This window comes from Protopterus annectens, chromosome 10.part0, assembly GCF_019279795.1.
Source record: "Protopterus annectens isolate FY-2018-M chromosome 10.part0, PAN1.0, whole genome shotgun sequence".
Taxonomy (NCBI): Eukaryota; Metazoa; Chordata; order Ceratodontiformes; family Protopteridae; genus Protopterus; species Protopterus annectens.
In genome coordinates this window covers 309,267,470-309,279,969 of record NC_056744.1, presented here as the reverse complement: position 1 = coordinate 309,279,969, position 12,500 = coordinate 309,267,470, and the positions used below count along the sequence as shown (strand labels likewise).

The following is a 12,500-nucleotide window of genomic DNA, read 5'->3' as shown; positions in this document are numbered from 1 at the left end:
TCACAACCTGCCATGCACGTCTGCACTGTATTTATACACATCACCTCTGTCTCTCATTCTAGCTTTATTGCAAACTGAATTTGTTGAGTTGAAATGCCTTCTTGCATCTGTACTATCTACAAACTTATGTGATGGCTAAAAATTAGTTTCACTCAGTTTGTTTAGACTGTTTTCAAAATAATTATATAATCACATATTTTCTCTCTTCGATTTTAGAGGAAGATAAGACAGCCCTGAATTTTAGAAGGTAAGAACTGCCATGGCATCAAAACCTACTATTTTAAAATCCTCTCATCCAGATTTAATGAAAATATAAACTGATTATAACCTTTGTTACTAATATTTCTTTTCTTCTACAGTTATAGTGGATCAGATTCAGAAGTATTCATAAATGCAGCCTATCAAGGAATGGCTTAAAAGTAAGAGTTTTATGGATTACAAGTTCTGTTTTGCAGGATATGTCTGTAATACGAATAGAGTTCAATTTAAAAATCAAAGTAACTTTGATCAGCCTTTAAAGATAAATGTACTGTCCCACTGTACTAACACCATGTCAGTCCTGCTGTCTCTGCAGGATAACACTTCAAACACATTGTCTAGGGAATGGCTAAGAAGTAGAAACAGATTCTTACTAATACTTTTCGCCTAATACATTGAAGAGCAATACATACATAACTGCCTTGCATTACCACCAGTAATGACAAGCCTTAAGTTCAAGAATCTATTAAACACAAAAAAGTTCATCTTCATGGCAAGAAAGGGCTGAAGAAAATAAAAATATGTAATAAAGGCAGATGTGGGAGAATGGGGGGGGGGGGGGGGGTTGACCAAATGGCTAGTCATAAAGATAGAGTCCCTGGATGTGTATTTAAATCATAAACAGAAAATTATTTACTGTAAATCAATGTGTATTCACCAAGATTGCAACAGTCACAACCAGAACCTTCAGAATAGATTAAGATAATTACTGTCTTTACAGCCTTAAAATTAGTGTATGGTTGCTTAATGTTAGAGAGTCACATGTTGTCCTTCATTAGATATATATTACGGTTTGCTTAATGTTAGAGAGTCACATGTTGTCCTTCATTAGATATATATTACGGTTTGCTTAATGTTAGAGAGTCACATGTTGTCCTTCATTAGATATGTTATGGTCTGCTTAATGTTAGAGAGTCACATGTTGTCCTTCATTAGATATATATTACGGTTTGCTTAATGTTAGAGTGTCACATGTTGTTCTTCATTAGATATATGTTACGGTTTGCTTAATGTTACAGAGTCACATGTTGTCCTTCATTAGATATATATTACAGTTTGCTTAATGTTAGTGTGTCACATGTTGTCCTTCATTAGATATATGTTACGGTTTGCTTAATGTTACAGAGTCACATGTTGTCCTTCATTAGATATATATATTACGGTTTGCTTAATGTTAGAGAGTCACATGTTGTCCTTCATTAGATATATGTTACGGTTTGCTTAATGTTAGAGAGTCACATGTTGTCCTTCATTAGATATATGTTACGGTTTGCTTAATGTTAGAGAGTCACATGTTGTCCTTTATTAGATATATATTACTGTCATTATCTTGTATGTGCGAAAATGTCTTATACTTAGATGTTTTACTTCAGAGCTGATGCTTTTTAATCAGCATTCATTTCAGGTTTCACTCAGTTTTCATTTATTTTTACTGGGCTAACTCACATTGTTGCTACAGCACATAGGTTCATAGGTGTGTACTAGGCTAATGGCCCTGGGGCCTTTATAAGCCTAGCCCATAGAAGTGCCCTGACATTGTGCCGCCTGTCGTTAGTTCCCAGTGCCTCTATCAGGTACAGCCACTAGAGTGATCCCCGGGGTGAACTTTCTATTTCCCATCCACTCATCAATCAAGATTTCTCTTGAAGAGAGCTAGTGAGGTGCTCTGCTTGACATGTATGCAAAGTTTATTCCAGAGCATGGGCAGTCTCTGGGTTATGAACCTGTCCCTCCAGCATGTTCTGTTGATTGTGGTAATGAGTTTAAGGTCTCTGGAGCATGTGGTGTGGAGGGATTGGGATTTCTTTAGATGTAGCATTTCTAACAGAGCTGTGTCAGACATGCCTTTGTAAGTCAAACAGAGATCGCCTTTTAGTAGACGATATGAGACAGAGACTAGCTGGAGTTTTTTGAGTCTGTCCGTGTAGAACATGTGTTTAATACCTAGGATCCCCTTCGTGAGGTACTTTTGTGGCCTCTCCAGCTGTTGCAGGTGTCTAGTGAGGTACATGCCAAATGGGGTATTGTACTCTCTGATTGGTCTAATGAGGGAAGAGTAAAGAGAAATGATGACCTCTAACCCTTGGTAATGAGATGTGCCACATAAAAGGACTTTCTGACCACAGTGGCAATGTGGTGGTTGAAGGAGAGGTTACTGTCAACCTGTGTCCCCAGATCTCTTATAACGCCTTCACTGTTCAGTGGGCTCCCATCGATGTGGTAATTGGTGGGAACTGAGTTTTTTCCAAAGGCAATGACAACGCATTTTTTGGCATTAAGTTTAAGCCATGGTTTTGACACCAGTCATTGGTGTCAGTGAGGCCTTTCTGTAGGATGTCTGCATCATTTGGGGAGTTAATAATGACTCCCAGCTTCCAGTTGTCTGGGAATTTGGTCAAGCAGAGTCCCTCCGTGTTGGTCTGTACTTCTGAGAAGTAGATGCCAAACAGAAGAGGACCCAAGATGATCCCTGTGGGACTCCACATATGACTGTTTGGCAGTATGACTTGGAGTCTGCTACTTTCACACCTTGTGTTCTATCTGTGAGCCAGTTTGCAACCCACCTAATAATATAGGGGTTGATGCCTACTTTGGTGAGTTTATCAATAATTCCTGAGTAAGGATTGGTATCAAAGGCCTTGGCCAGATCAAGGTAGGCTGTGTGAACTGCCTTACCTTCATCCACCCCTCTGGTGACTAACTCAAAGAAGTCAACTAGGTTGAGCAGGCATGATCTACCTTTCACAAAACCAAATTGCGTGGGATCTAGTATTTGGAGATTCTCTATAGCCTTGTTAATTAGGTCCATGATGATGTGTTCTATAGCCTTACATATCAGACTAGTCACCTTCACCTTTTTCTGCAACATTTTCTTCCTTCTGTTGTAGAGTTTATTAATGACAGGGTACCACCAGACTGCCTTCCTTTTTTGGAGGAGAAAGTCTTGGTTCTGTTGGTATGGCTAATTCCATGCATTTATGTACATGTTCGTACAGTGCATTGGTGTATGATTCGGCAGTCATGCATTTATTTTCCATTGGCATGGGTGCTGTGAAGTTAGCCACCTCTGTTTTTAGGAGCTTTGAAGAAGTTTTTTCATGGTGGATACCTTTGTGGGGGGTGTGGATGAGATGTGGATTTCCATGGTGATTAGTTAGTGGTCAGATTTAACCAAGGAGGAATTGACTATTGGTGTAGAGCAACAGTTGTCCATGTTAGTAATAACCAGGTGAAGGATGTAGCTTCCTCTAGTGGGTAAGAATGAGCTGGTCCAGGGCATTGGAACTGATGAATTCCAGGAAGTGTTGGGCCAGTGCATTGGTGCTTGAGTAGTTTTCCCAGTTGATTGAGGGGTAGTTGAAGTCAACTAGTATGACAGTGTTAGCTTGGACCTTGATAGGTTAAAGGGTGCTTAGGAACATGGAGTGAGAGTCTACATGGTTGGGGACCTATAGCAGGCTATGACCTGGATCGCAGTCTTACCCAATGTTAGTTGTACTGAAGTATCTCAGACGCATTATGCTGGGCTACTAGTCTGGACATGTGCAAATCCTTTATGAATATGGAGACACAATGGCCTTTGGAGCTTTGGTCCATATTTTGGGGCCAAAAGGTTTGGAATGAGTTATAGCCTGGTAGCGCAGGGGTGCGTTTTGCCACTTTAAACCAGGTCTCCATTACAGCACAAATGTCGATGTTCTCCATTTTGAGGAGTGCTTTGAGCAAGTGCATCTTGAGATTTAGACTTCTAGTACTGAGCAGCATGACCCTCAGATTGCATTTATCTATAGCTGTTACGGTGGTAATTTGGTATTTGGAATACCGTCTAAAAAAGGCACTATAGGGGTGTCAAGAGCCTTAGGCAGTACCCAGAAACCCAGGGGTGACAGATGCAGTCCATCTCTGGCAAAGCATTGAGGTCTGTCAATCATGTCATCCCAAGCAGACAGATACTGGATCCCCTTAGTGACACCAGAAACTTAGCCAATTGTTGAAGTCAATAATTTTTTGTTAGTACTGTGGTATCATTGTGGGTGATGGTAGGATACTGCTCAGGGCTAGTTTCATACCTGCCTGGGCCACATAATCCAAGAGTTCCACCATGTCTTTTTCATGTAGTCCAGGGAGGTGTATCTCAGGTCCACCCACATGGAAAATGACAGAGTCATACTTGTACTTGTACTTGTTGTCGAGTGACCTGAGTGTGTGTGTTATGTTTCGGATTCTGGCACCTGATATACAGCTGACTGTTACCTTCTCCTTATTCAAGCTACTGAGTGGGACATCTGTGTGCCTCCCTATTCAGTCAACTATGATTAGTGTATTGGGAAAGGTGTTTAGGCTTAGGTTGAGGGGCACACTGTAGAGGTGAGCTATATGTCCTGTGGTTTGTGCTGTGTTGTGGTGGTTGAGTGCATTTCTGCCTTGGAGGTCTCTGCTGTTTGGGTAAATTTCTATTAAGTGCCTCAGCAAAGGTGGGTGTGTGGTTAGTATTTTTATGTGAGAGATGTGATAGTGGGTGTTCTGGAGGGCTATGTGTTCCATGTGGTGTAGTGCAGGTGTTGACCTTCTCCTCTTGACCAGCTAGTCTGGTCTTGGCTGGAGAGTGCATAGCTTCCAATTTGCTGATATAAGTGCATCTCTCACAAGTCTGAGTGTTGGGAGGTAAGAGGAGACAGTTGTCTGTGTACATGAGGCAGTTACTACGCTGCCTCAGAATGCCCACGTGCACCAAGTTAATAGGAGAAAGCAGAGGGAACTTCCTTTAATCATGCCAGGAGGGGTGGTCATAACTACTAAGTATTGGAGCTATTTCCATGAAGAACGACTAGTTTTGATGGCTCTTAGGTGTGCCATAATTGCTACAAAAACCAGTTGAAGTACAAAGCAATTAGGCTATTTGAAGTGCAAGACAGAAAGAACTAACAAGATCTAAGGGAAAAACTGACGAGCAGACTTTCTGGCACCAGCAATAGTTTGCCTCAGCTCGGCACCACAGTGCAAGCTTAAACAAGTGCAAACCCATGCAAATGTTGACTTTTAAACCAGAAAGTTGAAAGGGATGGAAAAACTGCCCAAACACTCAATAAACTACAATTTTTTGGCTCAGAAACCACTCCTCTTGTGGTAGCTAGGCTACCTAGTGCTTACCACTCCCACTGATAAGCTAGAAGGCTTCCCTCCAACACAGAAAGGCTTGGAGGGCTCAGAAGCTTACAAACAGTCCTAGATACAGCAAAACTGCATAAGGATTAGACTAGTTACAGGAAAAGTGGGAAACAAGCTTAGAGTTTGTATTATGGGTTTTTTTTTACATAAAAGCAGCTAAAAGAGCAGCTAAAACAATTCAAATACAGTGCAAGTTAGCACACTTGAGTGTATAGCAATATTAAAGCAAATACACTTTAAATAAATGCAATTAAATTAAAACATGACTACAAACATGTGCAGAAAGCAGTAAATTAGGAAAAAAATCAAAATAGAGGCACTTAGAGTATCAGAAAACAATACCAGTAAATATATAAATAATTCAGTCAAGCAAAAAATTATGCAGAACTCTGAACAGTTAAAAAGTGCCACAAAATATATTTATCAGCTCTATATTTCCAGATTGCTTGAGAAGCACACTCAGTCAGAACACAAGGAAATTCTAGCAATGGTAGATTCTAGCAAAGTGTTCTTTTTTATAAAGTAGAAAGGGAGAAAGGAGGAACAGAATATAATTCAAGGTTAAGAGACTAAGTGGGCTGGCCTTCTCAAATATTCTCTCTGTATTAGGTAGAATGAGCTAATTACACTAGACTGGGAGGAGTGTCCCAGGTCAAATTTACAGTAGGGGCAGGCAACTGCAAAGCCACAAGTATAAGAACAAGACACAAACAGCAAGGGAGTGTGGGGAACTATACTATAGCTGCCAGCTACTCACAAACAGAAAATACAACCCTCAGTATGAAAAAGCAGTTTACAGTTAAGAAATTCAGTAAAAATGCAACTACAGTAATGAAACTCTATCTAGCAATGAAAAATACAGTTAAGACAGTATAAAACAGTACACAAATGCAGTGAACCAATAAAAAAAAGCTTTATAACAGTGCAAAAGCTAGTGGATTAGCTGTATAACACAATTATAAGCGTTAAGAAGTGCAATTCAATGAAATACATGTAAGAAATAACTTATTCTGCTCTTGGAGTCTCATTGCAATATTTTACTCAGCATATATTCACCAAATAATATAACACAATTTTAAATTATTTTCCTGCTGCAAAAACATAGTTTTTGCTTTTTTGTGTTTTTCAGTGTTTCACAACTTCGATCATACAGGCTCGACCATATGATGTTTGAAATTCTGAAACATCATAATTGTAGATATAATATTACTGATGGATTATAAGCTTCATTGACCAGGAGCTGAAAATAAGGGGTATTTTAATTGGTGTGACAAAAGTACAGAATTTCACACTAAACTGGGAGTAGAAGCAGCAGGTCTGTTTCAGACGCATGGGCTTAGCCGATCTATCAGCCTCCTTGTTACTCCAGCCCTGGTACTATTGTAAACCTATAAGTTATCAAATTTAAATATACACAAAAGAATAAGAACTTTGCAATCCTGAATTTATAAATGACTTAGAAAACAGTTGCAAAATACATTACCACTGAAAATCATAAATTACAATACATGACTTTTATTCAACAGCAGAATTAGACAGTTAGCCTGTCCAATCTGTCATTTAAGTGAATTTAATAATCGGCACCCCCTCCATCATTATTCATCCACACACTTTTTCTGCTTGTTCTATGTCCTCTTGAATGACTGAGTAGGTTCCCTGTCTAAAACTGTTACAAAAGGAGATTTCAAGGATCCACAGCGCCCTGTGTGCCAACATATTTTACAAATCTGGGGAATAATTCATCCGTGCAATCTGCTGATTGTACCTTCTTCTCCAACCTATCCTTTCTGCTCAGAATGACACCTTCTCATCTCCCTGACACAATCTTATGCAAAAGTATCATGTCCCCCTCTGTCCTTCCAGTCTAGTATAAACCTCCCATCTCTTTGACATGATCGTGTGCACCAGTATCATCTTCCCCCTCTTTCCTTCCTAATATAACCTCCCCCCCATCTCTTTAACATGATCTTGTGCACCAGCATCATCTTCCTCCTCTGTGCTTCCTGGTCAAAATAACACCTTCTCATCTACCTAACATGATCTTCTGCAGCAGTATCACCCCCCATCCTTTAATAGAATCTAGAAAAGAAGCACTAGTGATCGCATGAAAGTGTAATCACAAACATGCAGTCACTATGGCTCATATACTAACACTAAAAGTGATGTATTGTGGAGAATTCATCTAACTCTTTGGTGCAGGCAGTGTAAGTGGTGCACCAGACACCACACTCATCTTTGGTACTGGAAGACTAGAAAGCTGTTGGTTCTAGTCCCACTTCAAGTGATTGGATTGCTGACATTGTAGTACAGCATTAGGGGGTGCTGTACTCCTGAGTGTGTCATCCTTTGGATGACATGTTAAAACCAATGTCCCATCTGACTGAGCTGGTGGTATCTCAGGTAGATGTAAATGATCCCATAGCACCTACAGAAAACAGTAGGGGAAGTTTCCCTGAAGAAAGGCCACTAGCTTAGTGGAGCTAACCCAGTCAACAAAAGATAAGTAAATGCACTGATCCTGGCTTTAGTATTGATATAAGTAGCCAGGGTGGAGCAGCATAACCCACCATGTCTGGGATCAGCAGGGAAAAGTCCCTGCAAATATGTTTATATAAGTGTTTTATCATGTTTCAAGTTTTACTTGCGGTGGAAAACACAAGAAAATGTAGGAACAGGGCAGAGACACATGGAACACAAGAGGGCAAAACCAGGCTGTAGACAGGGTAAAACATACAAAATGTCTTTTAACATATTCCATTTAGAAAAAGTGCTCTTATTGAAGCCATTTTGTTGAAAAAAATACTCCATGCCACAGCATGCACCTGCAATAGCGGTTCTGTGATTACACTTTTTAATGTTGATCACCTTTGGATTGCATTTTTGTCTTGGAACCATTCCCAGATAATGGGCAAATGTCACCTTAACTATCCCTGGGGAATGAAAAATCTGTTTGTCCTGGTGAGACAAATCATTTAAAGTGCAGCCATTGGCGACACTCCCCTACTACCCTTTAACATTAAGGTCCATCACATAAATTAGGCCAATAAAGTCTCCCAACAAAATCAGCTTTTCTTTCATATGTTCCAGAATTACTTTGACCCCATATAAACTCATTTTCTTCATCCAGTTAAATATTATAGTTTTGTTTCTACATTTTCAAATTTTGCCTTGATTTATTTTTTTATAATTTTGAACTCAGGCCTGTTGTATATATTGTAAATAGTTATATTCGATTTTTTTCTTCTAATTATAAGAATTATCTAACTTATATATTATATTAATGTCAAATTTTATTAAATCCTGTTATCACTTAAAAATGTTTTAATAAAACATTTTAAGAAAAAAAAGAATTACTTTGATAACTTTGGTAACTATTCTTATTGGGTAATAGGGGTGTGAGTAACTATTGTGTATAGGTTATATCCCTACTTCACACTACCCCAGATGAATTTAAAAAACATGCCCCGAGATTGAAGGTTAATGAGCATCTTTACCCGTAATATCACTATCCTACTCTTTTGCCCCATTTTTATACTTCAGCAAGAGCATGGTTGTATTTGAACCTGAACAGCTCCTCCTGCTTGGTATGTGAAGAGCATTTTTAAAGGTATTCTGCACTTGAACCCTGATTTTTCCCAGCTTCCAGCATTAGCACCCACATCCTTTCTGTGACAAGAATGAGCCTGTTTCTGAGATACGGCTAATCTCCCTGCCAGGTTTTCTCATTTTAATACCAGTAGTATCATGTCCTTCTCTTTGGTTTGCTGTTGCAGTCATTTTACTCCATAATCTTCTACTTCCTTGCTGAAATGTTGCCTCCAAAGCCATATCTTGACATCTCACTGCCACCTCCCTGACAGCTGCCATCTCAAATATGTCCCCTGAAAAGCCACTGGTGTCTCTCTACACCACAGCATGTGCCCACCTTTGCCATACTTTCTTTACTTTCTCCCATGCCTTACTAAGTCTGAGCCCCAAGACTTACTCCTGCCTCACTGTATTTACCTTCACCATGCCTTATGATGTCTACCCCCAAGATTCACCTCTGACCCGCTTCATTATTTTTCCCATACACTTACTAAGTCTAAGCCCCAAGACTCACCTCTTCCCAACTTTTGTTACCTTCTTCCATGCCTTATGAAGTCAAAGCGCCAGTGCCTTTTCATGGTAACCCAATTTCGTCTGCTCATTTGCCAAAATTCTTTATTCTTTTTGTGATGTTCCCCCTCTGGGCCAGTAATCAAAGAGCCTGAATCCTCACCACTGACACTGGAGAGGGACATTCACTTGGAACAAAAATGGATACACTCAGTATTTCCAGATGCAGCTCTCTGCATCAAGCACAATTTCCCTTAAGAGCACACAGAGAACACACTCAGTCGAGGGACTAGTTTTCTCTCTCTCTCTCTCTCTCCAGATCCCCAATAAGACTCCTAATTGGCATAGCTATACAGTTGAGTCCTCAGCCGAGTGTCCAAGCCAAGTCCTCTACCACTCTCTCTCTGTGAAACTGGTGCTTCTTGTCCCTGCTGCAAGCAGATGACACACATACTTGGAGATTTGATTTTCACACACACACACACACACACACACACACACACACACACACACACACACACACACACACACACACACACACACACATGGGAAAGACTGGCACAGATTTACTAGCTATCCCCCTTCTGCCCAGACTATAAAGTAGTTACTACCACCAGATACTCCAAAGCCAGCTACTCTAAGGCTCTTATAAGGGTACCTAGTTATAATGAGTGAAATTAATATTAATACAAATGGTAATGTTAACCAAACAGACAGGCTTTCAGGAGTGGCCACAGTGTCACCAATAGATATAAGTTCTCTTAAAGGTTAAAATATTATCTAAAGGACCAGCCAGAATGAAAAGTTTAAATTTATTTAATAATAAATAATAAAAGAACATGAAAATATGGAATATCTATTTACAATAAACACCAGAGTTTCACTCAGAGGGAAGATTAAAATAACACAGATGAATAGATTCACACAGATACAGAAAAACGGTACTTAACTAATCTCACTATATTGTCCTAACTGATCTACAGAATTACTATTCCCTGGTGACTTATTAGAGTAAGGCAAGTTGAAGTGGGTGAGAGATCCTTCTATGTCAGGTTTCCAAAAGAGACTGCTCAGAGACTTCAGTCTCATCTAGTATTAAACATTATTTTAGTGATGGATTACAGAAATACATCACATACATCTAGTCATCTGACTTTTGGCTCCCATGCTACATCCATTGCTAGAAACTGCCTGGATTTAGCACTTATATGTCAATACTACACACACATAGAGTTTTGCTCAGATATATTGCAACTTCTAGAAGTCATAAAACAATTTCAAACTTCTACCCTTCCACAGTAGCAATTAGTTCACTGTGATGACAATGCAGAAAGCTTCCTAGTATAGACTTTTTGTCTCTGGCCGCATTGAAAACTGTATGGTATAGTCTTTATGGCCTAAGCCAGGTAATTTAATTTCAGAACATTTTTCAAAGTTAGCTGCAGTTGGACTGAGATTAACCTCTTATCAGTATCGTCAGTAGTTACAATGCATACAGTTAATCAGTTATTACATGCATATATTTCCCTTTTCTGTCATTTTTAATACAAGCAACATTATAAATACATTTTTAACACAAGCATTTGTACAAATCAGTTTTATACTCAAATAGCATATAATTCTTTACTAAGTTCCAGCTAGCTGTGCTGGCATATGTTACACATCCACTGCTCTACTTCTCCTGGCATAGCTGGCAATACTTTACATCATCACACCTTTGGTAAATGAGTCTCCACTTACCAGACTTTTTCATCTTCCTATACTAACTTTATTCTCCTGCCTGCTTTACTCTCTAGCCCATGTAAATACCTCTCCAGTCTACAGTCTTTCCAACATAGCTTGTATCACCTCAACAACTTGCTATTGCCCATGTTGGTTACATTTGTCCGTGGCCTGCACAATTTTCTCAGCCACATAAATTCACTATCATGGTCTTATTATTTTATTTTTTTTATCTCAGTTGCTTTAACTTCAGTTGTCCTATTTGCTCAGCTGACTATTCTATTAGCAAATGCATACTAAAATAATACTAAAGTACATACTAAAATGAAAACTAAAATACATCTAAAATATCTACTAAAATACATACTAAAATACATTCCCATCCATCTTGGACCTATTACTGTTGTATTTAGTGCAAAGGATGTGAATGTGTCCACAACTACATCCCTTTAAATTTTCCTTTCCACATTGTGTCATATTTACTGTAGGAGAGTGATGAAATTCTGTGTAGCCAGACTCTTTCTGATACATTTATTGTGTGGAAAAAGGAATTTTCCATGAATATGCTCCACAGTGGCACACTATAGTATTTATAGTTCTATTTTAAGAAATAGCAAACACTGTCAAATCCAGGAGGAATCCTTGACATGATTCTCACGTGAGGAATTTAAGTTTTCACAACTGTTTTGGTAACAAAGTCAGGAGAATTCCAGGTTGTATTTTCATGGCTTGATATCCAGGAAAAACAATGACATTTAACATGTCCATTGCAACAACTACGATCTGCATCAATGACATTTAACATGTCCAATTTGCCCCACTGCAATCTACATCAATAACATTTAACATGTCTAATACACCCACTCTGATCTGCATGCTTAATAATGTCTGTCAGACGTTAAGACCTCAGTGCTTGTCTTGTGTATGTGGCTAGATAACAAGAAAAAAATGATTTTTTTCTCTCCTTCTCTATTTTATTTCAGATATTCTTAACGAAGAACAACATGGCACATGATACTTGGCAAATCATTAGCAGCCGCAGAGACAAGGCGCAGTAATGTGTGGCGAACAGGAGACCTGCCCTCCAGAGTGCTTCCCAAGCATCTGAGCTGGAATGCTTAGTGTGCATTTGTGCAGTGTGGATATGTGTAATCCTTGTAAATAATCTAATGTTGCACAGAAAATCTCAGTTTAGCTGTAGTGATCCACTTGGAACAGAAATCTGACAAAATATTGCTGCATATTTTATGTGT

At 39.1% G+C, this 12,500-nt stretch overlaps 1 protein-coding gene across 1 annotated transcript in view; it reads left to right on the top strand.

Annotated features, from left to right (window-relative positions):
* The window catches only part of LOC122814133 (P-selectin-like), a 320,597-nt gene that overhangs the window by 308,050 nt on the left and 47 nt on the right, over positions 1–12,500 (top strand). The window contains exons 12-14 of the mRNA XM_044086747.1: positions 217–247; positions 360–419; positions 12,231–12,500. The exon at positions 12,231–12,500 is cut by the window's right edge and continues 47 nt beyond it. Of these exons, the coding sequence (XP_043942682.1) occupies positions 217–247; positions 360–417 (89 nt within the window). The 3' untranslated portion in view covers positions 418–419; positions 12,231–12,500. The remainder of the gene's footprint in view (positions 1–216; positions 248–359; positions 420–12,230) is intronic.